We start from the raw sequence: 25,718 nt of genomic DNA, 5'->3' as shown, positions 1-25,718 counted from the left end.
ATTTAAAGTCACCTGATTTCAGCGCATTCTGCCCGGTTACATGGACGTGTGACGCTAAGCAGGACAGAATAAATCCAGAGGGCAGGGTGTTTGTTGCTCTGGTGATAGCTGTGACACTCGGTCCAACGTCTCTGCAGCTGATCAGCTGAGAGGAGAACCTGACGTAGATTCACGCTGCAGAGGAAGGACGTCTCCTTGTTGTCCCCCTCTCTCCAAACATGGTTTCATCCTGTCTTCCAAAACAAGTCTCCTCAATATAGACTGTGAGACAGGCCCCTTTGGTCTCTTCCTTTGCAGTTACTCCCACCATATCCAGAAACAGCGTTCATTTTTTATTTGTAAATGTACTGGTTTAAGAAAGATTAGACAGTTGAATTAAATGTACACGGACTAATGCAAATCAAATAATTAATTTTCTCCAAAATTAAATGCACTGGAAACTGTGGTCCTGAATTAAATGTATTATGTCGACACATTTCACATAACTGTATTTGTTGTACCTAATATTTTTAATCTAAACCTAACACAGTTATGTGAAATCTGCTGATTTAATAAATGTAATTAAAGTCAACCTTTCAGTGTTTTCAGTGTGAAGGCGTTAATGTAACTCATTATTGGTTCAGAGGGGGGGATATACCGATGTATTTGAGAGCGCATGCTGCCCTCACTCTCCTGTGTGTGTGTGTGTGTGTGTGTGTGTGTGTGTGTGTGTGTGTGTGTGTGTGTGTGTGTGTGTGTGTGTGTGTGTTTTATTTTCAGGCATGAATAACCGGGAGGTTCTGGAGCAGGTGGAGCGGGGCTACAGGATGCCCAGCCCCCAGGACTGTCCCGTCTCTCTGCATGAGCTCATGCTGCAGTGCTGGAAGAAGGATGCGGAGGAGCGGCCCACCTTCGAGTACCTGCAGGCCTTCCTGGAGGACTACTTCACAGCCACGGAGCCGCAGTACCAGCCCGGGGACAACCTCTAGACCCGGGCCAGTCAGTGCTGGTAGAAACTCTGGCGCCTTCCCAGCCAGGCCTTTGGTTCAAAGATCTGTACAGCTTCCTCAGTTTCACCTACAACGCCCCCCACCGGATCCCTCTACTATGTCTGAACTCTGCAAGTTGGGGAAGTTGGGCGGTTGGATGACGGAGTTAACTGATAATGCAATGTATTCACTGTAAATAAGAAGCTGGTTTTACTTTGTGTGCTTCAGATTGTATTTTCTCTGATCTGACGTGGATCCCTGCAGCCGTCTCCAGAGGTTCCACTGGAGGCCCAAATATATTTTTTTCTAATTTTCAAATTGTGTAAATAATTCAGCCCCAGATTATTTCTTTAATCTTACCTCCTTCCTAACTGCAGAGGCTTCTCCGATGAGCAGACCTCCCTCATCATTTTGAAACCCGTTGGATGAAAGTCTTGGTTCTCCTGTGGGTCCTGTCAGAGAGAAAGAGTTATTTTCCGATCAGAGGATGTTTGTCTGATTTTATACGGAGGCCGCTGCGTCAGGTGGTGTAGAGGGTGCTGCAGCTGGACCTGGACCGCTCTCCTCCTCACTGATTTTTCTTCATGTTCCACTTGTTGTTTTTTTACAGTTTTTGTTTACTCAACCCTCTGAAATGAGAGTCACTGTACTGTACATTCAGAGGAGAAACTTCAGAACTGAAGTCAAGGATCTGAAGCTTTGAATTCCCACGGGAAGCCACTGAATGAAGATGAACTGATCAGGTCTTTAATGCACATGGTTTTGTTGCCATGGTAACCCCTCGTTTTTTTTCCCAGTTTTTGGTTTGAGTGTTGCTTTCTTCCCTTCTTTATACTTTTTCATTTTCATTTTTAACATAACTTGTTTTACTCCTTCAGTGATTTAGCATTTGAATTTCAGAAAAGAACAATAAACATTTTACACTCTTTCCAACACACTCCTTTCTACAGGCCAGTGTGTGTGTGCCTTCACTGTGAAAGGCTGAGGAGAGGGACGGGATGACTGCTGCGTTAGTGCTGCACCTCCATGAAGGCAGGAGGTTAAGCAGAGACAGAGACAGACCTGGTTTGTCTGATATGGTGATGTTGCTCCTGGGTATTTCGAATGATTCTTGGCCTGCTCGTAAGCATACCTGCCTCCAGTCAGCAGGTGTACACTCCTGCAGGAGGGCAGGGTTCCTGCGCTGACCCAGAAGTGACCTGGAAGTGACAAAGAAATGCATACAATCTAATGTTTAAACAGACAGGAAGTACCTCAGAAATTACTTTAAAAAAAGGTTAAAATTCTAAATTAAAATCGAGCAATAAAACGACATTGATCATAAGGACATGTCATCAATCACGTTAGAGGGGGAGCTTGTCCATGTCTTGAAGGTGGGGGGGTCAGTGCAGTGCTTTGCTATGATCCCTCACAGCCAATTGTGTTACTGAAAGACAGCGCACTGGAGGAGTTCAAAAAGCTATGGACACAAGACAGAGGATGTTACGGTGGGGGGAAATAGGACCCAAGTCTAGTAGAGACTGGGAAGCAGATTTCCAGTTCCAAACAAAAAGCAAGTTTTATTAAAATTAAAGCTGATGCAAAAAACAAAACTGAAGGTGAGGTGGGACAAAAGAAAAACTAACTAACACTGACCAGGGGACACGGGAGCAGGCAGACAGACAGACAGGAACAGAACATGGACAAGACTAGTTAGGAACGACGACAACGGACAAGGAACAGAGACAAAATACACAAGGGTAATCACAAGACAAGACACAGCTGGAGAGGGGAGGAGGAACACAGGGCAACAGGAGAAACACAATCAGACACAGAAACTCAAGACAGAAAGTGAAACCACAGACAAAAGACAGTGGGTGAACGCCTTTCAAAATTAAACACAGACAGATCGTGAAGAATCTAAAATGACGTGGATTCATAAAAAATAAAAAAAGAGCACCATTCATGTTCTTGCAACTAATGTAAACAGAACACACTCCTATTCAGAGCTGATAGTGAGGTGGTTATTATTGCTATAATTGATGTTATTATAAACGAGTTTGTGGCTGATGAGACTATAACAATTACACTTTGATTCCATCAGTAAACTATTCATTAACTCTTTGTGTCGCACATATTACAATAACATTTAGTATGTTTTAAGGATTAGCCAATTATTTCATCAAATTGAAAGACAGAGCTGTTCTTTATTGAACCCAAATTGGGAAATTATTTTGTTACAGCAGCATTGTGTTCAGACACATTTATCTCAAAGGTTTTACAGTGTGTGACCCTCACGTCAGAAGAGCTAGATTCAGGATGATCTCCAGGAGCTTCCAGGTGGCGCCTAAATATAACAAGATGCGTCAGGCGGGACCACAGCCCCGACTCAGGGTCCACAGTCAGGACACGGTGGAGGCTTTGGTTTCTAAGGCTGTTATTGCCATGTCACCATGGATTTTGATTCATACTTTATCTGATTTAGGGACTCCACTTAATAATTACTATAGGCACATGAGGGGGTCACATGGAAACAGACTGGATGGAAGAGCAGGATTTATCCTGTGAAGAAGAGGATGTGCAGAGGAAGTTGAGTTGATTAGAAACATTCACTCAAAGATGGCTGTAACCCCCCTTCCTCAGCCTATGCCTCGAGGCACAGGAATATAAACATGACGTGGTTTTATTTATGCTGACATAAATAAATCATAAAATAAATCTGATGATGGACTGACTTTAATTACATGTATTATGTCAACAGATCCATATAACTGTATACAGTTAGTTCAAAGCAGTAATATTTAATTGAACCTTTTATGTTTTATTTAAACTTGATATTATTGCTTTCAACTAACCTAACACAGTTATGTGTAATTTGTTGACATAATACATTTATTTAAGTCAACGTTATAGCTTCTTCACACAGCTCTACATGAACACATCAGCTTCACATGTAATCATGCAGTCCTGTCACATCTCCTTTTAGTTTTACCTTTCTGTCAATGCATTTTGACATCATTAGTATTTTTAACTTAAATTTGAGTACCTGAAACTGACAGATGACGTTCCTCTTATGGTTAGAATAAGTTCAGCCACTCGGCTCTCACTGATATATCTGATCAACTATGGAATTGGATGCAGAACCATTTGATACAGAAAGTCTCCCGGAGGACATCTGTGACTGTGAATGACAATGTGAAGCCACTATATCATGTCTTTATTTTTTTTATCATACATGTTTTATAGCAACATCATCAATTTACAACACAGCCCAGAGTACAACCCAGGTTGCGCAACATTTCTCCAAAAGTGTAATACTCCTGGACACTCCCATACCAGATGTAAGAAAGAGCCAATGGTTCCCTGGGGACAAAGTTAACAGTAAGGTCAGGTACAACCCCATCCTGTGCCTAATAATTGGTGTTAGATATGCTCTATGGCAAAATTTCAGATGTATAAACCGATAATTTGGGTTTTTTGAAGACCCATAACATTAACCCAAATTGCATCCCAATACAATTCTTGTCCCAAAGTGGATATCTCCCTATCGCATGCTTTCATGCCTGATGTGGGCATATATTTCTGAGAGTTAAGATTGTTATAAATAAATGAAACTATTTGTTTAGGAGCCCTCTGCACCCAACTCAGAATAGGATGTTCTTTCAAATCTGACCCCCAGGGAACCCCATAGGCTTTACAGGCAGACCGTATTCTAAAGAAATAAGAGAGAGTGTTGGTCAATTTTATAGAGGGACCCGTTTTTGAAAGTTAAGAATACAATTTTCCCCATTAATGTCCTGAAGAGTTTTAATACCTTTATCCTCCCAAGCTTTGTTGTTGAATGGTTTGCCCCCAGTCAATAGGTTAGGATTGTTCCATAATGGAGATGACCAACACCACACACTTCTAAAGTTTCCTGCTGCTCTGAACACTTAAATCACATGAGTTAAGACATTTATTTTTAGACATTTATGATCCCCTCTTCCAGAAGCAGGAGGACTCTTTTATTCCGATTTTCCTGTTAGATATAGTTCCTATACGGTGATACCGGGAGCCCACCATTAGCTGCATAATTACAATAGCCAGACCCGCCTTAGTTGGTCCTTCCGGCCGACTTTAGTTGCTGAATTGTCTTGGCGATTTAAAAAAGAAAAGACCTTAACCCAGTGACATGCAGTGAATGTGACCCTTGGAGCCAGTGGGGTCAGAGGTCAGAGTGCTGTCTTTAGTATTTACATCATTACAGGCATTTTCTCCTTTTCAAACTCAAACACTTTTTATCTTTCTAGAAATATTTCTTTCATCCTATAACTTTGTTTTTGATGCAGTGGAAAAAGACATGCATTCTGTGTGCTTGACAAACGATCAGTCATGCTTGCTATAAAACGGATGATGTGGAAACATTATTATTCATAAAAACACAGTGTGATATATATTCATACTTGTGAGTTGTATTGTGAGTTTATTTGCATCGGATTGAAAACGACTGACGCAGCCCCCTCCTCCGGAAGCTTTCCCTCCTCACATTATTGATGGTCTCCTGGTCTCGAGACATAACCAGCTCCGTCACCGGGGGGAAGTCACTCCTATAGGACACAGCTTGGAGGATCTATAGAGAGAAGGTACGTTTTATTTTAACTATTGTAGTGTTGAATATCCATATGCACGTTATTAATCTGCATTAATCCAGAGGATTATTGAGGTTTCAATAAAACAGTCATAGTCCAGAGAGCTCTAGGATTTATGGTCTTGTTAACATATATCAGTTTACTGTTGCTGTGTCTCACGGGACCGATCTCGGAATCAAGTTCTAGTTTAAACACCGTTGAGCAAAATCATTCTGAAAGTGATGACACATTAGGCATGCAAACAAAGCGGCTGATTTACAACCATAAATAAATAAAATAAATATAGTTTAAAATTTCACATAACTATCAGGTTAGTTGAAAGCAATAATATTAAGTTGAACCTAATAATTGTTATCTTAACTTGATAGTGCTTTAACTAACCTAATATATTACATGAAACACTTAATTAAAGTCATCCTTTCAGTTTTTTCAGTGCACATTAATAAATCCTTTTCATGTTATATTGTCCTGACATTTTAAATGTAGTCATTTCAGTGATCATTTCAACAAAGTATATCTCCAGGTATAATAAGGTAATAATAGCCTTATAAAAGCCTAACAGCTCAAATGTTCTAAGGAGCTGACAGCTGTAATCTGCTCCCACAGTGTTTGTCCTCACCTCTCTAATGGCTTTACTGCAGGTATTAGTATGTGAGCTATTGACCGGCGCTGAATGAAGCATGGAGGGAGCTGGCGCCGCGGTCCTCATCCTCGTCCAGAGGATCTACTACCCTTTGCTCTGCGTCATGGGCATCCCAGGTCTCTGTCTCCTACTTGTTTTATGACCTTTATCAGCTCAGTCAGTGACAGTGTTACAATACCTCTCTGTGTCCTGCAAGCACTAATCAATAGGCAGTATGACCCACCGCCCTCAGCATCCACATATTCTAAGAACAGTGCTGTCAAGTACATCCTCAAGTACTGTACTTAGGTAAAATTGTAAGGTACATGTACTTAACTTCAATATTTACATTTCTCGCTACTTTGAACTTCTACACTACTTCAATTCAGAGGTAAACAGTGTACTTTTACTCCACTACATGTATGTAATCCCTTCAGTTACTTTACAGATCTGGATTAATGATGGTAAATATAATCAGCCCTTAAATCAGACTTTAGTTCACCTGCAGTAAATCCAGCAGCTACCCTGCAGTATACAAAGCCATTCAAACTAGCTGCACCTTTACCAGCTCTGAGAACACTTTAATGATCAATCATTATAAAACATATCAGAGATATTATTCTGAAATGGACCAATCACACAATGACTACTTTTACTGTCGCTACTTTAAGTACATTTAGATGAGAGTACTTTCTACTTTCACTGGAGGAACATTTAGAATGCAGGACTTTTACTGTAACAGAGTATTCCTACACTCTGGTACTTCTACTTTACTCAAGTACAAGATCTGAGTACTTCTACTTTTACTCAAGTACAAGATCTGAGTACTTCTACTTTTACCCAAGTGCAAGATCTGAGTACTTTTACTCAAGTACAAGACCTGAGTACTTCTACTTCTACTCAAGTACAAGATCTGAGTACTTCTACTTTTACTAAAGTACAAGACCTGAGTACTTCTACTTTTACCCAAGTACAAGATCTGAGTTCTTCTACTTTTACTCAAGTACAAGATCTGAGTACTTCTACTTTTACTCAAGTACAAGACCTGAGTACTTCTACTTTTACTAAAGTACAAGACCTGAGTACTTCTACTTTTACCCAAGTACAAGATCTGAGTTCTTCTACTTTTGCTCAACTACAAGACCTGAGTACTTCTACTTTGACTCAAATACAAGACCTGAGTACTTCTACTTTTACTCAAGTACAAGATCTGAGTACTTCTACTTTTACCCAAGTACAAGACCTAAGTACTTTTACTTTTACCCAAGTACAAGATCTGAGTACTTTTACTTTTACCCAAGTACAAGACCTGAGTACTTCTACTAAAGTACAAGACCTGAGTACTTCTACTTTTACCCAAGTACAAGATCTGAGTTCTTCTACTTTTGCTCAACTACAAGACCTGAGTACTTCTACTTTGACTCAAATACAAGACCTGAGTACTTCTACTTTTACTCAAGTACAAGATCTGAGTACTTCTACTTTTACCCAAGTACAAGATCTGAGTACTTCTACTTTTACCCAAGTACAAGATCTGAGTACTTCTACTTTACTCAAGTACAAGATCTGAGTACTTCTACTTTACTCAAGTACAAGACCTGATTACTTCTACTTTTACCCAAGTACAAGACCTGAGTACTTTTACTTTTACCCAAGTACAAGACCTGAGTACTTCTACTAAAGTACAAGACCTGAGTACTTCTACTTTTACCCAAGTACAAGATCTGAGTTCTTCTACTTTTGCTCAACTACAAGACCTGAGTACTTCTACTTTGACTGTACTACAAGACCTGAGTACTTTTACTTTTATTCAAGTACAAGATCTGAGTACTTATACTTTTACCCAAGTAAGAGATCTGAGTACTTCTACTTTTACCCAAGTACAAGATCTGAGTACTTCTACTTTTATTCAACTACAAGACCTGAGTACTTCTACTTTGACTCAACTACAAGACCTGAGTACTTCTACTTTTGCTCAAGTACAAGATCTGAGTACTTCTACTTTTACCCAAGTACAAGATCTGAGTACTTCTACTTTTACCCAAGTACAAGATCTGAGTACTTCTACTTTTATTCAACTACAAGACCTGAGTACTTCTACTTTGACTCAACTACAAGACCTGAGTACTTCTACTTTTACTCAAGTACAAGATCTGAGTACTTCTACTTTTACCCAAGTACAAGATCTGAGTACTTCTACTTTTACCCAAGTACAATATCTGAGTACTTCTACTTTTACTCAAAAACAAGATCTGAGTACTTCTACTTTTACTCAACTACAAGACCTGAGTACTTCTACTTTTACTCAAGTACAAGATCTGAGTAATTTTACTTTTACTCAAGTACAAGACATGAGTACTTCTACTAAAGTACAAGACCTGAGTACTTCTACTTTTACTCAAGTACAAGATCTGAGTACTTCTACTTTTACTCAAGTACAAGACCTGAGTACTTCTACTTTTACTCAACTACAAGACCTGAGTACTTCTACTTTTACCCCAGTACAGTATCTGAGTACTTCTACTTTTACCCAAGTACAATATCTGAGTACTTATACTCAAGTACAAGACCTGAGTTTTTCTACTTTTACTCAAATACAAGATTTGAGTTCTTCTACTTTTACTCAAGTACAAGATCTGAGTACTTATACTCAAGTACAAGACCTGAGTACTTCTACTTTTACTCAAGTACAAGATCTGGGTACTTCTACTTTTAACCAAGTACAAGATCTGAGTACTTCTACTTTTACTCAAGTACAAGATCTGAGTACTTCTACTTTTACTCAAGTACAAGATCTGAGTACTTCTACTTTTACCCAAGTACAAAATCTGAGTACTTCTACTTTTACTCAAGTACAAGATCTGAGTACTTCTACTTTTACCCAAGTACAAGATCTGAGTACTTATACTCAAGTACAAGACCTGAGTTTTTCTACTTTTACTCAAGTACAAGATTTGAGTTCTTCTACTTTTACTCAAGTACAAGATCTGAGTACTTATACTCAAGTACAAGACCTGAGTACTTCTACTTTTACTCAAGTACAAGATCTGGGTACTTCTACTTTTAACCAAGTACAAGATCTGAGTACTTCTACTTTTACTCAAGTAAAAGATCTGAGTACTTCTACTTTTACTCAAGTACAAGATCTGAGTACTTCTACTTTTACCCAAGTACAAGATCTGAGTACTTCTACTTTTACCCAAGTACAAGATTTGAGTACTTCTACTTTTACTCAAGTACAAGATCTGAGTACTTCTACTCAAGTACAAGACCTGAGTACTTCTACTTTTACCCAAGTACAAGATCTGAGTACTTGTACTTTTACTCAAGTATAAGACCTGAGTACTTCTACTTTTATTGAAGTACAAGACCTGAGTACTTCTACTTTTACTCAACTACAAGATCTGAGTACTTCTTCTTTTACTCAAGTACAAGATCTGAGTACTTCTACTTTTACCCAAGTACAAGATCTGAGTACTTATACTCAAGTACAAGACCTGAGTTTTTCTACTTTTACTCAAGTACAAGATTTGAGTTCTTCTACTTTTACTCAAGTACAAGATCTGAGTACTTATACTCAAGTACAAGACCTGAGTACTTCTACTTTTACTCAAGTACAAGATCTGGGTACTTCTACTTTTAACCAAGTACAAGATCTGAGTACTTCTACTTTTACTCAAGTACAAGATCTGAGTACTTCTACTTTTACTCAAGTACAAGATCTGAGTACTTCTACTTTTACCCAAGTACAAAATCTGAGTACTTCTACTTTTACTCAAGTACAAGATCTGAGTACTTCTACTTTTACCCAAGTACAAGATTTGAGTACTTCTACTTTTACTCAAGTACAAGATCTGAGTACTTCTACTCAAGTACAAGACCTGAGTACTTCTACTTTTACCCAAGTACAAGATCTGAGTACTTGTACTTTTACTCAAGTATAAGACCTGAGTACTTCTACTTTTATTGAAGTACAAGACCTGAGTACTTCTACTTTTACTCAACTACAAGATCTGAGTACTTCTTCTTTTACCCAAGTACAAGATCTGAGTACTTCTACTCAAGTACAAGACCTGAGTACTTCTACTTTGACTCAACTACAAGACCTGAATACTTCTACTTTTACTCAAGTACAAGATCTGAGTACTTCTACTCAAGTACAAGACCTGAGTATTTCTACTTTTACTCAAGTACAAGACCTGAGTACTTCTACTTTTACTCAAGTACAAGACCTGAGTACTTCTACTTTTACTCAAGTACAAGACCTGAGTACTTCTACTTTTACCCAAGTACAAGATTTGAATACTTCTACTTTTACTCAAGTACATGACCTGAGTACTTCTACTTTTACTCAAGTACAAGATCTGAGTACTTCTACTCAAGTACAAGATCTGAGTACTTCTCCCCCCTCTGGTTCCTAAACGCTGGAGAGGCTCCAGCATGTCCAGAACTCTGCTGCCAGAGTTCTCACCCACACCAAGCCATGGCAGCACATCACCTCCACCCTCATCCACCTTTACTGGCTCCCGATCAAGTCCCGGATCACTTTCAAAACCCTCCTCCTCACCTACAAGTCTCTCCATGGCCTCGCTCCACAGTACCTATCAGACCTCCTGATATATAACGCAAACCCCAATATGCACCAAAATGGATTATTACTGATTAATAAGCATAAAAATACTTGAATAAATAAATGAATTTGTAGCAACGAAACACATATGTATGACAAGCAGTCAATCACAACGCAGCTCCCATCAGCCCTCCCTTTTGTCACTGCCATTACAGTTTATAGGGTGATTTTGTGTCTCCTGTGTCTTTTGTGCTTTAAGTAATTAGTGGTCACTTTAAAGTTAGAGCAGCCAGGAAATATAATAACCTTAGCGTTTGTGTTTCTGCCTCCCAGCAAACCTCTTCACATTCTACATGATCTGCTTCCGTAAGTGCGGGATGTCAGACACGGCCATCACTTATCTGAGCTGCCTGGCCATCATGGACACCTTCTACCTGGTGTGGGTGATCCTTGTAGACCTGACCCTCACCTTCTGGCTCCTGCAGCCCTTCTGGCACTCCAACCCTTGGTGTTCCATCCTGGGAGTCCTGCAGTACGGATCCCTCTACAGCTCCTCCTGGATCGTGGTGGTGTTCACCATCGAGCGCTACCTGGTCCTCCGCAGCACAGCGGCCAAGCAGCACTTCTCCCAGGCCCACATCACTAAGCTCACATGTGTGGCTATCGTCCTGGTGTCACATGTCGTGTCTGTACCGCACGGCTGGATCAACATCGTGTCACCTGTCAACATCACTGTGGAGGGACACAATGTGACACTGCCCCGCTGCCACTACCGCGATAAGGCCTACTCTACTATTATAGTGTGGATAACTACCTTCCTCTCAGGGGGAATCCCCATCGTGCTGGTCATCATCTTCAACTACCTCATCGGCTACCATCTGTGCCGAGCCAGCAACCTCTTCACCAAGGAAGAGCGCCGTGTCATGTGTGGGCGGAGCACCAGGGGCATGTTGAAGAGGACCATCCTGCTCCTGGGCACCGTGTCCGTCACCTTTGTCGTCCTCAGCCTGCCCCGCTTTGTCACATACTGCATCCTGAGGACCAAGTACAACAATGACAACTTCAATAGGAACGACTACAGCATCCCCATTAATGTGGCTGGAGACTTGGCCAACATGCTGCAGAACCTTAACTCCACCACCAACTTCCTGCTCTACTGCGTGGTGAGCCGGCGCTTCCGCAGGGAGCTGTTCCAGGTGGCCACTTGTAAGGCAAAGGCCCGTGAGCTGGGCTCTGTTCTCACCCACACTACCATGAGAGTCTTCTCTGTGGCACACCATAAGGCCTCGCCCTCCACTGACCCTGTGACTGTGGTGCTGACCAAGCTCAAACTGAAAGAGTAGAACCCTTCTGGAAGAATGGACATGAATGAGACTTTCAAAAATGTAATCCTTTAAACATAAATGTTCAATCTTGACTTTTGAAATTGTAGTTTGAGAAAAAAATCACCAAAATGCTAATTTACCAGAATTGTTCAGGGCTCTCAACTAAATGTATGATGACCTGGAAAGTGTTGCTTTGTGATTAAATACCTTTTAAATGATTGATGGTCCTATCATCCTCAGCTGTACTTTGTATTGAGTGTTAATAAATGCTAGAAACATGGCAAACATTTTATCTGCTAAACATCAGGATGTTTGTGTTGACATTTTGACTATGTTAGCATTATAACACTAACTACCAGCTCACAGAAACACAACATTGGTCCTGTCAAACATATGAAATATTGTATATGAAATAAACTAATGATGAATGTAGCAATGTATGTGATCAAGTGGCCATAGGGTAACTGTTGGTGAGTGTAGATTCTTATGACATCTTAGGAAATGGTTTCAGAGTATTCAAGTACCTGGAAAGTCAACCGTGTGTTTGTTGACACACGTACTACTTGAAGACTTACATGTGTTCTTTACCAAGGTTTGGATCAAATAGAAAGTGTGAAACCTGAATATCCACAGGAGGCTCACCAGCCAGCTGCAGTGTTAATGCCCCGCATTATTTGCATAAACGGGTCACGACACTTCCCTGCTTTGCATAGTGGGAATACTTCCTGTTTGTCTCAGAACAGGTTTGTGCTGTGGCTGACAGAGTGACAGGGCAGAGAAAAGGTAGGCGTAGGAGTACACTTTGTTCCCTGTGTGTTCATTTATAAGGGAAAACACACTAAAACTTCACAAATTGTTTTAATTTGTCATCTAAGAAGCATTTCCAAGCATACCTTTGGCTCTGTGATTTTGACCTTTGGACTAGTTTGCAGCGAACGTGCTAAACTCTGACACTCCTTAAGTTACGTGTAATGTGTCTCACCTATTCAGTGAGGATCAACGAGAATGTGAGAGCGCTTTATACTTGTATATGTACTCGTGTTTATTCTGATATGTGTCTATTTACCCTGCACATACACAGACTTATATCTTCATTTTGGTTTTTTACCTGATCGTGACTGTAGAAAGCACTTTGAATCCCTCAGTTGGAACTTCACTTGAATGTGAGCAGCTGTGCGGTCTGTCTTCAACCTGTCCTGCTCTGTTCGATTCCTGGACTGTTGTCTCAGTGTTCTCTGCAGCAAAGGCATCAGACTGCTGGCAGAATGGACTCTCTGAAAGGTAGGAAAGCAAACGTGATGAGTCAGCAGCGTCTCTGTCTGTGTGGAGTGTGAACTGGTCTTTCTGTTGGCTCTTGTTGTCAGGGGTCTGCTCCCACCGGAGTGTTCCTGTAGAGATGGACGAGAGCATGACACCCTCCAGTCTGGACTTGGCCTGGCCCCCCCCTTGCAGACAGTGCAGTGAACATACAGTGATCACAAGGTCTCAGATACAAGCCAGCCACGAGCAGGCGGGGGGGACAGCACACACAGGGGGCCCATGGAGACTCCCTGAGAAAAAGCTGCAGCATCAACCCAGAGCAGTGCCCCCTCCATCACACTCAGGGCAGGTGAAGCCACCCCACCATGCAGATGTCTGGCTGCATGGCCTCAGAGAGCAGTCTCCACTGTATGGGCGGGACTTGATGCTTGACCAGGACAGAGGCTTTGTGGGTAATTCAGACTGGCCACAGCATTACTCTTTGGAGGAGGAGGAACGCTTGGACCCCCCCCTCACACTCAGGTCTGGAGATAACTTCACCAACTACGTCCCTTCACTGCACCCTGCAGCGCGGATGCCTGGTCAGTGAACATCACACACTCTGTTACTGTCAGTGTGAGAGCTGGGCTTTTATTGATACTCAGCAGAACAGAACCACATAAAAACACTCTCTCTCTCTTACCTTTATGGAATACGTTTCCCTGAGACATTCTACAATGACGTGAATATTATTTGAAAAGTAGTGTTCAGGTCTATGGATTATGCATAATAACATTTTGGAAGACACATTCCTGCATTTAGTTTTAAATGTTATTGTCAACACCACACATTGGATTTAAATCAGTTCCACTGTGTTTATATGGGTGCAGTAACAAACCACTCTACACGGCCTGAATCAGGAGAGGAAGTGAGGGAACGTGTCTTTCTGTCAAAAGGGTGAACTGACCCTTAGAATGACCCTATGTCCCGTGTGAAGGAAGAGTAACACCCCTAAAGAAAGAGTGAGCACCAGAGGCAGCATTTATTCCTAGGATAATAAAATAATATATATAAGTATGGTGTATCTCAATAAACACAAAGAGAGAAATGACCTATTGATTGAGACTTTGTGTCCCATGGCAAATATGAGTCATTATACTGGAAAAACTTTAATGAAATGTATTATGTCAACATATTTCACATAACTGTGATAGGTTAGTTAAAAGCAATAATATTAAGTTGTAATATTGTTATTGCTTTCAACACACAGTTATGTGAAATCTGTTGACATAATACATTTCATTAAAGTCAACGTTTCAGTTTTTCAGTGCACTCATGATGGGATATTTTGATGATCTGTTTTACAGTTATTGGATATATTATTTAATATTATTAGACTACAGCCTACAAACTTAAATATTCTGTTTAAATCACTGTGTCTAAAATGTTGGGGGAAATACTATTACAAGCTAAAATTCGATCATTTGTTTATATGCAGTAAGCACTACATCTGGGATGGACTGAGTCTTGTGTTTCTGCAGGAGCTCTCTGCTGATGTGGGAGCCTGTTTTATGTCAGCTCCTTTATTTCTCTCTGCAGGCCAAAATGTATTCCCGGAGCCTCATCTCAGACAGTGTGCATGCTGCCCTCCAGCACCACTGCCCCATCACAATAATCCTCTTTATAAGTGTGATTACCCAGCAGATCTGTGCAGGGAGCCTCAACCCCCCCGACAGTCATGGTATGTCCTGTTTGTCATCATGATCTGATATTTTCAACATTGATTCTTATCAATCTTCACAGATACACATACAATGACCTCCTCCACAGGAATCCCCCGCATAATAGACTACAACTTAAAGATGATCCAAAACCCCCCCATGGATCTGTGGCTCAGCGTGCCGCCCCTGCCTGGGATGTGATGCGTGAGGTCAGTGTGCATCGCTCCCTCCAGCATGATCCAGGGCCAGACACCCAGGAGATCAGGAGAACCATCAGCCTGCCTGAGGAGTGCAGTGAGTCACCTCAAGTCCCCACCTGAACAGTACATGGTCCTTTCCAAATCAGAGATTAAAAGACATTTTGCTGTCTTTTTGTTGACAGGGAATATTTTCATCACATATTCAGTAGACACAGCCAGAGAAATCATTCCTTTCACCACATTTCTGACAGACCAGGGCTTCAAACCTGCAGTAAGTCAAGCCATGTCTCTCCCACCTCTGATTTCCACTGACCTTTGATCCAAACATTTACACTCTGCCTGTTTTCTACAGATTGACATCTTTGACAATCCCATCCGAAGAATGGGCATCACCAAATGGATGGACAGATTTCTGAATGACGTAAGTCTCTCCACTGAGCAGAGTATGAATCCAAATGCAGTCTTTGCACAAAACTGACAGTGAGATGTAATGTTCCAGAAATCAGTGCTCATCATCGTGGTCATCAGTCCCAAGTACAAGGAGGACGTGCAGGGAGATGGAGACGACGAACACGGCCTGCACACCAAGTACATCCACAACCAGGTGAGGACTCACACACCTATAAAGACAGCTGTCGACCATAGATTGGTGACACACTTTTGTTGACCGATAATCTCCACATATTACAACCAGTTAAAGATATTGAGTGTGTTTGTTACCCACCTTTGTAAAAGCATCATTGGGTATATGGCACTATATACATTTAAGTAATTATTATGATTATTGTGATCATTATTATTATTATTATTAAATGCAACTGCCAGAAGTAAAAAGCTGATGTTAGGACATTACCCTCCGCTAAGCTAAAGGCAACTGACGTTTGGCAAGATGGTGTTTAGCCGTCTCATTGTAAGCATCCTCCTGCGACTTGAAGTAAGGGTATTTCATTGTCCCTCAGTGTTATTGGTACTGTAAGGCTGATGATGCTTAATGCAACTTTTTCTTTCACTATTGTCAAGTAAAAGAAAAAAAGCTTCGGGATCGTGTTGTTGTTGAGCAAGCATGTGTTTCTGTTGGCACAGATCCAGAATGAGTTCATCCAACAAGGCTGCCTGAACTTCAGACTGGTTCCTGTTTTGTTCCCTAATGCCACAAAGGTATGTACGAGCAATGAACAGCAAAAATATGACAGTACGGTTAACCCAAATTACAAAAAGACAAAACTATTTGAGCATGGAGTGTCATTCTGGACATTGGAGTTTCTGAAACAGCACAGCAGCTATGTAGCTATGTTGCTATGGCAAAGATTCAAATGTTTTTTTCAGTTAAATTGATGAACTTCTCAAATGTTACATAGTCTTTAAGATTGAGCACTGACTGTGTGTGTGTGTGTGTGTGTGTGTGTGTGTGTGTGTGTGTGTGTGTGTGTGTGTGTGTGTGTGTGTGTGTGTGTGTGTGTGTGTGTGTGTGTGTGTGTGTGTGTGTGTGTGTGTGTCTGTGTGTCTGTGTGACTGTGTTTCTGTGTGACTGTTTCTATGTGTCTGTGTGACTGTGTGACTGTGTGTCTGTGTGTCTGTGTGTCTGTGTGTTTGTGTTTCTGTGTGACTGTGTGTCTGTGTGTCTGTGTGTCTGTGTGTTTGTGTTTCTATGTGTCTGCGTGTCTGTTTCTATTTGTCTGTGTGTCTGTGTGTCTGTTTCTGTGTGTCTGTGTGTCTGTGTGTCTGTCTCTGTGTGTCTGCGTGACTGTGTGTCCGTGTGTCTGTCTCTGTGTGTCTGCGTGACTGTGTCTGTCTCTGTGTGACTATGTGTCTGTGTGTCTGTCTCAATGTGTCTGTCTCCGAGTGACTGTGTGTCTCTATGTGACAGAGACATGTCCCCAGCTGGTTGCAGAGCACCAGGATCTACAGCTGGCCTCAGGACACACAGGACCTGCTGCTGCGCCTGCTCAGAGAGGAGCGCTACATCATCCCACAGCGGGGGGCTGACCTCACCCTCACCGTTCGGCCCCTCTGAGAAAAACTGACAATGACAAGCACATGTGGAAAATAAGCAATTTAAAAGAAATGGTGACTTTTGGCAAAGCCACATTTTGTTTAATTTGCCTCCACGAGGACTGCAAGCTCCTTTCGTTTTTCAGATACAGCTTTACTCTTTATATTGATCTACAATTCATTACACAATATTACAATTCCACTCCATTCTCTGAATACCACTCGATGTTCTTCTCTGGTGATAGAAGTTGAAATTATAAAAATAATACAAAAAACTAGTCGTGTGTGTGTGTGTGTGTGTGTGTGTGTGTGTGTACTGCATATTTGTTGGTAGAGCCTCTGAGTGACCAGAAGGTGGCAGCATGCCCTAAATAATGACTCCCAGTATTGCTTAATTCTTCAATTCTTCAATTTCCATACAATATAGGTTAATGTTATTGATATATTACAAAGTACTTTGGAATAAATGTCATGTTTTGACTAACTAGTGTGAGTATATGACTAATAATAATAATAATGTTGACAGTGGTCATAAATGGTAAATGGACTGCATTTACAACGTGCTTTAAGTCAGCACTCACCCCTTCACCCCTTCACACACATCCAGACAGAGTCAGGTGCTGCTCATGGAGACTAATACTCACACTGTCAGCCAGTGGAAGCAGTTTCTTGTTCAGTGTCTTACCCACTCAACATATCGACTGCAGGGACTGGGGATCAAACCTCCAAGCTTTTGATTGGTGGAAGACCATCTACCTCCTGAGCCACAAAAGATCAAAGCATGATCATAGCAACTTGTGTGTGTGTGTGTGTGTTTGTGTGTGACAGAGAGAGGGAGGGACTGGTGATATCCAGGCTGTTATCAGCTCCTGCAGGAGGGTGCTGTCTGTGTACATGTGTGTTGCGTATCCCATCAACCCTCTGTTATGGTTCCAGGTCCTGCATGCCACTTAAATCTGCCCTATCTGGTGAGTCAAAGCAACGAGACGCAAACAGAGAGAGGACTGGGTCACCTGTTTATATGACCTGTTGCTTGTAAAATACACTATCAGAACGTGCTAATTTTATCATTTTTTCCTATTCTAATTTACATTTGGGTGGGGGGCACACTGACAGAATCAGGATGGGGGCTGACCCTGTGAAGTTTGTAGGCTCAGTTAGCCTATGTCGATTTCATGTTAAGCCACACTTATTTTTCTCGTTAATTCACCATTTCCCTGAAAGAAGTTATTAGAAAATCCCCATCTAACATATGCATTTAGTGTGAAGCACTTTAGATATAAGCTCCCACCATACACTGCATTAGATATAGCATATACTGTATATTATATTTCTCGATCCTGTGTAATGTGGTCATCGACCTCAGGTGTGCTGCTGGCAAATAAAAGCAGATGCCTGCTGATCTTTCACTCCAGGTCAGCACACTTTTTAGACAGAGGTTTTCCCTCTATCCAGATGAAAACACTAATTAAACATTTGTCATCGTTGACTGCAGTGTCCCCCGCATGAACTGGGCCGAGGCAGCTGTTTACAGAGGGTGATAGCTCCATCAGTGCAGAGAAAGCAGTGAGCTCAGCACATCCACCACTGCTGCCTGCCATGTGTACTGAAGGCTGTGAGAGGAAGCTGAGTGCAATACTGAACAGTTTTGAGATGTGTAGGAGGCATCATCCACAGGGCTGGTCTATATAATCAAAGAATAAATGTGCTTTGCATTTGATAAAATAAAAAAAACTAAAGTAATAACTGATAAGGCCTTCATTTTAACGTGATTTTTGACAATACTACAGTAACTATAAAATGTTGTCTGAAAATAATCTGGAGAGACATTTTATTAGTGTATAATAATTCAAATTACCTAGATTTTTTTATCATGCTGGTATATTTACAGATATTTCTATAATAGCTATGTTCACCTGTCTACAACATTTATGCTTAAGCTGCCTTTATGAAAATGTTCTATAGACCTAATACATAACACAATGGGGGACATAAGTATTTGATCCCCTGCCATTTTAGTTACTTTACCCACTTACAAAGACATGAACAGTCTGTAATTTTTATGTTAGGTTTATTTTAACAGTGAGAGAAAGAATATCAAAGAAAATCCAGAAATGCAGATTAAAAAAAAGATATCAATTGATTTGCGTTTAATTGGGGGAAATAAGTATTTGATCCCTTCAAAACATGCCTTAGTTCTTGGTGGAGAAAGCTTTGTTGGACAGCACAGAGGTCAGATGCTTCTTGTAGTTGGTCACCAGGTTTGCACACATCTCAGGAGGGATTTTGGCCCTCTCCTCTCTGCAGATCATCTCTAAATCCTTAAGGTTTTGAGGCTGATGATTGGCAACTGGACACTTCAGCTCCCTCCAGAGATGTTCTATGGGATGATAATAATAATAATAATAATAATAATAATAACTTAAACTTATATAGCGCCTTTCATGGTACCCAAGGTCGCTTAAGGATGGTGGTCCGGAGACTGGCTAGGCCCCTGCATCACCTTAATGGGCTTCTTCTGTAGTCACTCCTTAGTTGCCTTGGCCGTATGTTTAGGGTCATCATTGTGCTGGAAGACCTATCCATGTCCCATTTTCAGTGTCCTGGCTGAGGGAATGAGGTTATCAGCCAATATTTTACAATACATGGCCCCCTCCATCCTCCCCTCGATGCGGTTAACCGCCCTGTCCCCTTAGCAGAGAAACCCCCCAATGCATCATGTTTCCACCTCCATGCTTGACGCTGGGGATGGTGTTCTTGGGGTAATAGTCAGTATTTCTCTTCCTCCAAACACGACATGTGGAGTTGATGCCAAAGATCTTGATTCTTGTCTCATCTGACCACATCACCTTCTCATAAGCCTTCTCTGAATCATCCAGAGGATCACTGGCAGACTTCAGACGGCCTGAACATGTGCCTTCTTGAACAGGGGACCTTGCGGGCGCTGCAGGATTTGAATCCATTACGGCGCAGTGTGTTACCAATAGTTTTCTTGGTGACTGTGGTCCCAGCTGCCTTCTGATCATTAACAAGTCCCTCCTGTGTAGTTCTTGGCTGACCCTTCACCTTTCTCATGATCATTGACGCCCAAAGAGGCGAGATCTTAGATGGTGGAGCCCCAGACCGAGGGAGATTGATGGTCATCAAAAGGGGATCAAATAGTTATTTCACACAATGAAACGCAAATATATTTATATTTTTTTTGGATTTTTTTTTGTTGATATTCTCACTGTTAAAATAAACCTACCATAGAAATGATAGACTGTTAATTTTTTTGTAAGTGGATAAACTAACTAAATTGGCAGGGGATCAAATAGTTATTTCCTCCACTGTATATACTCTCACTGGACTCGTTAATGCAAATATCTAATCAGCCAATCACTGACTTTGAACGTGGCGTGGTTGTTGGTGCCAGATGGGCTGGTCAGATTATTTCAGAAACTGCTGATTTGGGATTTTCACGCACAACCATCGCCAAAATGCCTTGTTGAGATGCCACAGGTCAGAGGAAAGCGGCCAGACTGGTTCAAGATGATAGAAAGGCAACTGTAACTAAAACAACCACTTGATACAACCCAAGGTGACCAGAAGACCATCTCTGAACCACAACACGTGGAACCTTGAAGCAGGGGGGCTACAGCAGCAGGAGACCACACCGGGTGCCACTCCTGTCAGCTTGGAACAGGAAACTGAGGCCACAATTTGCACAGGCTCACCAAAACTGGACAATAGAAGATTGGAAAAATGTTACCTGGTCTGATGAGTCCCAATTTCTGCAGCGACATCTGGTAGGGTCAGAATTTGGAATCAACAACATGAGTTCATGGATCCATCCTGCCCTGTACCAACGGTCCAGGCTGGTGGGTGAGGTGTAATGGTGTGGGGGATATTTTCTTGGCATACTTTGGGCCCCTTAGTAACAATTGAGCCTTGTTGAAATGCCAAAGGAGCACAGTGTAACCATCTTCTGATCGCTACTTCCAGCAGGATGAAGCGCCATTTCACAAAGCTCAAATCATCTCCAACTGGTGTCTTGAACATGTCAATGAGTTCACTGCACTCAAATGGCCTCCATAGTCAGCAGATCTCAATTCTATACAGCACCTTTGGGATGTGGTGGAACGAGAGATTTGCCTCATTGATGTGCAGCCAACAGATCTACAGGGAATGCGTGATGCTATCAGGTCAATATGGACTAACATCTCTGAGGAATGTTTCCAGCACCTTGTTGAGACTATGGCATGACGAATAAAGGCAGTTCTGAAGGCAAAAGGGGATCCAACCCGCTACTAGCATGGTGTACCTTATATAAAGTGGCCGGTGAGTGTATTTATGTTGGGCCTTCTTTCGGACTGCAGCTGGAGGGCCCGGTACCCTCACTAACTGGTTTTGGACAATACGCATTGAATTCATGACTCAACGTCAATTAGATGCATTACAACAACTTAAAGCTTATGGCCAATTTTATTGTTAATCATGTTAGAAAGGTGCACCTTCCTGTTACTTATTTGCACCTGTTCTTCGTTTTAAACATACATTTGCCTATCTTTTACTTCTTTATTTCATGTTTGTTTCTATTTTCTATGAATATTTGTGTTGTGACAATCAAGCACGGAAATAAAAGGTAAACAGTCAAAAAAAACTACAACTTCTTTCTCAATCAATACATGTTTTACTGTTCAGACGTGTGTGCTTTTATTTTGAAATACAGGTTAATAGCGGATACTTCAGTAAATTCAGGTTCTCTATTCAACCCGATTCAATCCTAACCTTCAGGCAAATTATTCGAAGGAAGGCGGCCTAGGAAGATGTCACGCTGGTTAGCTGTGTATGCAGGCGATAAAGACAACGTCTATGCGTCACAACGTATAACAACTGGCCATTAATCAAATGTGCCAGATGTGAACTTCCTACAACACAATTATTACTGAGGTGCTTTTTGTGACTACCATGTTTATTTTTGCTTTTATTCTGAAAAATGTTGTCGGAAGTACTATTCGTATGCCCTGTAAGCAGCTTATCTGCTCATATGTTAGCTAACGTGTGCTAGCCTGTTATGGAAGCAGAAGCAGCAGCTGAGGGGCTGATGCAGCGGGACTGGCTGGGACTCGTTCTGAGGCGTGAATTGGACAGCTAACGCTACCGGAAGCCTGGGCACCGTCTTCCTGGCTGAAAACAAAAACACCTTAGAGAGCTGAAATCAGCCACATTTACAAGCTCAACATGAACCTGACAGCTGAGAAGCGTCCAGTAATGACTCGCCTCCGTCGAGTGTAGCTCTCCCAGCCGCAGCGTAACCTATACAGCGGGCACGTCTGCGCGCGCTGGAGCCACGGGAATCTTTGTTGGCGTTTTTTCATGGGAAACAGCCGGGCTCCCCCTCTGTGCTGTCGTTGTTTTACCGCCGTGACAGCACTCCCCTCGGCTAGTATTGACTGGCCGCCGAGGTGCCTGCATCTTATGTACTCCAAGCGGTAGTTTTTTTGATTTTCTGACCGTCTGTCCCTCTCTTTCGGACGCGGCAGTCATGTTCGCTGTGCGCATCGTCACCGCAGACTTCTATCTTGAGAGTCCCATTAAAGACCTGGACGTCTGCTATTCTGAATTCAGGGAGAGCGTCGTAAAGAAAGTGCCGGTGGTTCGGATATTTGGAGCTACGCCTGCAGGTTAGCCGGCTCTTCTCTTATAAGTGTTTTCTTTCTTTTCGCTAATGGTGGCTGTGCTTTCTTGCAGCGGTCCTCGTGGCATGTTGTGTGTTTGTGGCCGCCGACACGCGCGCACGCTTACATGACCGTTATGTACATTAGAGGAAATGTAACGGTTCTGATATAACATGTCAAGAGGAGCATAATGTCGGGTGATGCAGTGTAACAACCGCTATTGATTTGCATATGTGAAGGCTGCGTGCAGCGGTGCGATTCCTTCTCCGTCCCCCCCTCCTCACGCGGCCGCTTTGTTTTCGCTCCCCTGCTCCATCATGACATGGTGGCGGCGGAAAGCTCTGCTCTCATGGCTCGACGTTAGCCTCTACCTGCCTCATGTGGCATTCAGGGACAGCTAACAGCAGCCCCTTATGTTGGTTCTGTTGTGGTGAAAGTAACCTGTGGAGTGTGGACAGTCTGGACCACATCATGCTGCTCCTCCTTTAGCTTTCCTTTATTCCACTGCAATACAAGTACAACCACAGTGGTAGACGAAAGAAAACGGAACTGTGTTCATGCCCATACAAGTGTGTTACTGCAGCAAGATAATCAGCTATAGAAATGGTATCATTAGCAGAGCTTAAGATACATTAAGGGTACTGTGAAAGCACAAGGTTTCAATTGTGAAGATGGTCTAAAAATGTAGAAGCCATTATGACTGTATGTAAAAATGAATATAACGAGGTTGACATGTTAAACAGAATCCTACATTTTGTAAACATACATGTGCCACATATTGGCTTCATAAACTTGGGCAGCACTATGGCTATGTATGGAGAAAAGGTTATGGCTTTCAGATTTCCAATTTTGGAAAACCTAATATATACACATTTGGCAAAGGGAGGAATTATATTTAGAGTGGATTTGCGATGGCTTTGAAATGTGGCACATGCCCAGCTCTCTAATAAAGCCATTACAGCCAAGCACTCTGGGTACCTTAATCCCCAAGCCACAAAACAAAAGATTCTTTTCCTGCACAATGGCACAGCATTATCACCCCCGACAAGTCCTCCTGCAAGGGGTTTGCCATATATTCAACCATATATGCCATATGAAAACACAATAATAGTTAAGTTATTGTGTATAATTTTTAGCAGATTTACCTCCCCAAGCTGTGGCAATGCTCCTCTGAAGGACCCAGGGCAGCATCCAACAGGATGTCCCTCAGGCAGGATTGAAAGATTTACAGCAGAGAATTGAAGCACTGTGGGTCATGGTTAGGGTGGCAGGTCTAATGTGGTTCTGTCAAGTACTGTATGCATGTTTGCATGTTGTTGTGCTGATATGAAGGACACACACACACACACACACACACACACACACACACACTCTGCTGCAGCAGCCTTGGTATCATGGCGGTGATGATGTGTACTTTAGGGTGATATGAGGTAAATCTTATGAAACTAAGCATGGTACTCTCTTGAAATTTGGTCTTGGTTTTGTAATATTTTATCAATTGTAAAATAAAAAGTCAAATCAAATCATGTTGATTCAAAAGACCCTGCACGCACCATGTGAGGTGGTTAGCAGAACCAACCTATTTCTGTGTGTGGCTGTGCTATGGCGAAGGCAATTAAAACATTGGCTGGAAGCAGTAAAGAGATATGTGAAGGATAGTGTGCCGTTCCCAGCTGCTTTAAAGCAGCCTTTCAACACAAAAACACAATGTGTAAAAAAATGAGGCATACTCAAATAACTTGCATTTCAATTTGCATAAAGGTTAAACCAACTAAAACACTCCTCCTAATACTGAAGTTATACTCTAGTAATACTCAAGGCAAAGTTAATGCTTTTAAGATTTAACGCCTGTTTTGACATTAAGTAGCCATTTATGTTTGTGTTCGGTGTAATACAGAAGTGTTTGGAATATATGTTGGTTGCAAGTGCTATTCTTAGGCCCTCTAATATGCTTACCTCACTCATGGTAGCTTACATGGTGTAATGTAATGACAATAATTTACCAAAGATGCCAGAGGGCAAAACCTCATCTGTTTGGACATTTGCAGTACTGGCGCATAAGGGAAGATTGTTTTGTGCAGTCACATCATGTTACCTTGAAAGTGCCAATAATTAACATGTTGGTGTTTTTACTGACCTATAGATTCTAGTTGCCTTTTTATATTGATTGAGCTGATCAGTACATATGTGTCTTATTTTTATTCAACAATATAGATAGATAGTTTAGTAGTGAGTACAATAAGTACTTTTTCTGTCGGGAGAGTAAAAGGAGTTCATCACTAGTAGTTTAGTTTTTAAAGTTGAAGGTTTATTTTGTTTTCCATGGATAAATTGATGCATTTGCCTGGTATAAAAATCCTGGCCTAATTGCATTATTTATAGAAGATAAAATGCAATCCAAAAATGTCCTAAACCCCACGAGGGTATCACCTATCCCTGAGAGTTTGCATGTCTGATTGGTTCTTGCTCATTTAATATATCACTTAGCCAGTCAGGTTTCTACATTTCCAGAAATGCAATGACCTCACCATCTGGAACACATTGAAGTGTGCTGAGTTCTGTTTGGCTGTAGCTTTGAAACGGGCGACACCCACCAAAAGGGATTTGCTTCATGTTATTTATTTCCTATTTTTGTCATGGAGATTTCTTTCCCTAGGGAGGGATTCATGAGCGGTTTTACTTTATGTCTGTCGGCTTTTATCTCTTCAGTGTGTTTACCCTGCTGTAAGTGGTCAGCAGTGCATGCACCATGTGGCTCTGGCTACAACCCCAGGCCTCGTATTCCCTGTCCTCCCCTGACCTAAGCCATGCACA

General features: G+C 41.7%; 4 protein-coding genes across 11 annotated transcripts in view; all 4 read left to right on the top strand.

Moving 5' to 3' along the window:
* The window catches only part of fynb (FYN proto-oncogene, Src family tyrosine kinase b), a 78,991-nt gene extending 77,095 nt beyond the window's left edge, over positions 1-1,896 (top strand). For all 4 annotated transcript variants that reach the window (XM_063902522.1, XM_063902519.1, XM_063902521.1 and 1 more), the window contains one exon: positions 760-1,896. In XM_063902522.1, the coding sequence (XP_063758592.1) occupies positions 760-968 (209 nt within the window). In that variant the 3' untranslated portion in view covers positions 969-1,896. The remainder of the gene's footprint in view (positions 1-759) is intronic.
* A 220-nt stretch (positions 1,897-2,116) lies between these two features.
* On the top strand, positions 2,117-12,312 carry LOC134877134 (probable G-protein coupled receptor 139). Its single transcript, XM_063902529.1, has 3 exons — positions 2,117-5,569; positions 6,217-6,334; positions 11,101-12,312. Exons 2-3 carry the CDS (start codon positions 6,256-6,258, stop codon positions 12,108-12,110), a joined length of 1,089 nt encoding a protein of 362 aa, XP_063758599.1. The 5' UTR covers positions 2,117-5,569; positions 6,217-6,255; the 3' UTR covers positions 12,111-12,312.
* Positions 12,313-12,824: 512 nt separating this feature from the next.
* Positions 12,825-17,522, top strand: traf3ip2a (TRAF3 interacting protein 2a). Of its 5 annotated transcripts, none has more exons than XM_063902528.1 (10): positions 12,825-12,875; positions 13,238-13,373; positions 13,457-13,933; positions 14,931-15,072; positions 15,162-15,346; positions 15,435-15,523; positions 15,605-15,673; positions 15,752-15,856; positions 16,336-16,410; positions 17,120-17,522. In XM_063902528.1, the coding sequence occupies exons 2-10, from the start codon at positions 13,358-13,360 to the stop codon at positions 17,264-17,266; spliced, it is 1,305 nt and encodes a 434-aa protein (XP_063758598.1). In that variant the 5' UTR covers positions 12,825-12,875; positions 13,238-13,357; the 3' UTR covers positions 17,267-17,522. The 5 variants fall into 5 exon arrangements, 4 of the variants coding, with proteins under 4 accessions (XP_063758598.1, XP_063758596.1, XP_063758597.1 ...); XM_063902526.1 differs by having other exon boundaries at positions 13,217-13,373; XM_063902527.1 differs by having other exon boundaries at positions 12,870-13,099; positions 13,217-13,373.
* Positions 17,523-22,296: 4,774 nt separating this feature from the next.
* rev3l (REV3 like, DNA directed polymerase zeta catalytic subunit) overlaps positions 22,297-25,718 on the top strand; it is a 59,836-nt gene continuing 56,414 nt past the window's right edge. Inside the window, 1 exon segment of the mRNA XM_063901722.1 lies at positions 22,297-22,910. Within this exon segment, the coding sequence (XP_063757792.1) occupies positions 22,772-22,910 (139 nt within the window). The 5' untranslated portion in view covers positions 22,297-22,771.

Source organism: Eleginops maclovinus, chromosome 15, assembly GCF_036324505.1.
Source record: "Eleginops maclovinus isolate JMC-PN-2008 ecotype Puerto Natales chromosome 15, JC_Emac_rtc_rv5, whole genome shotgun sequence".
NCBI lineage: Eukaryota > Metazoa > Chordata > Actinopteri > Perciformes > Eleginopidae > Eleginops > Eleginops maclovinus.
The sequence above is the reverse complement of the archived record's forward strand: the minus strand, read 5'-3'. Positions and strand labels throughout refer to the sequence as shown.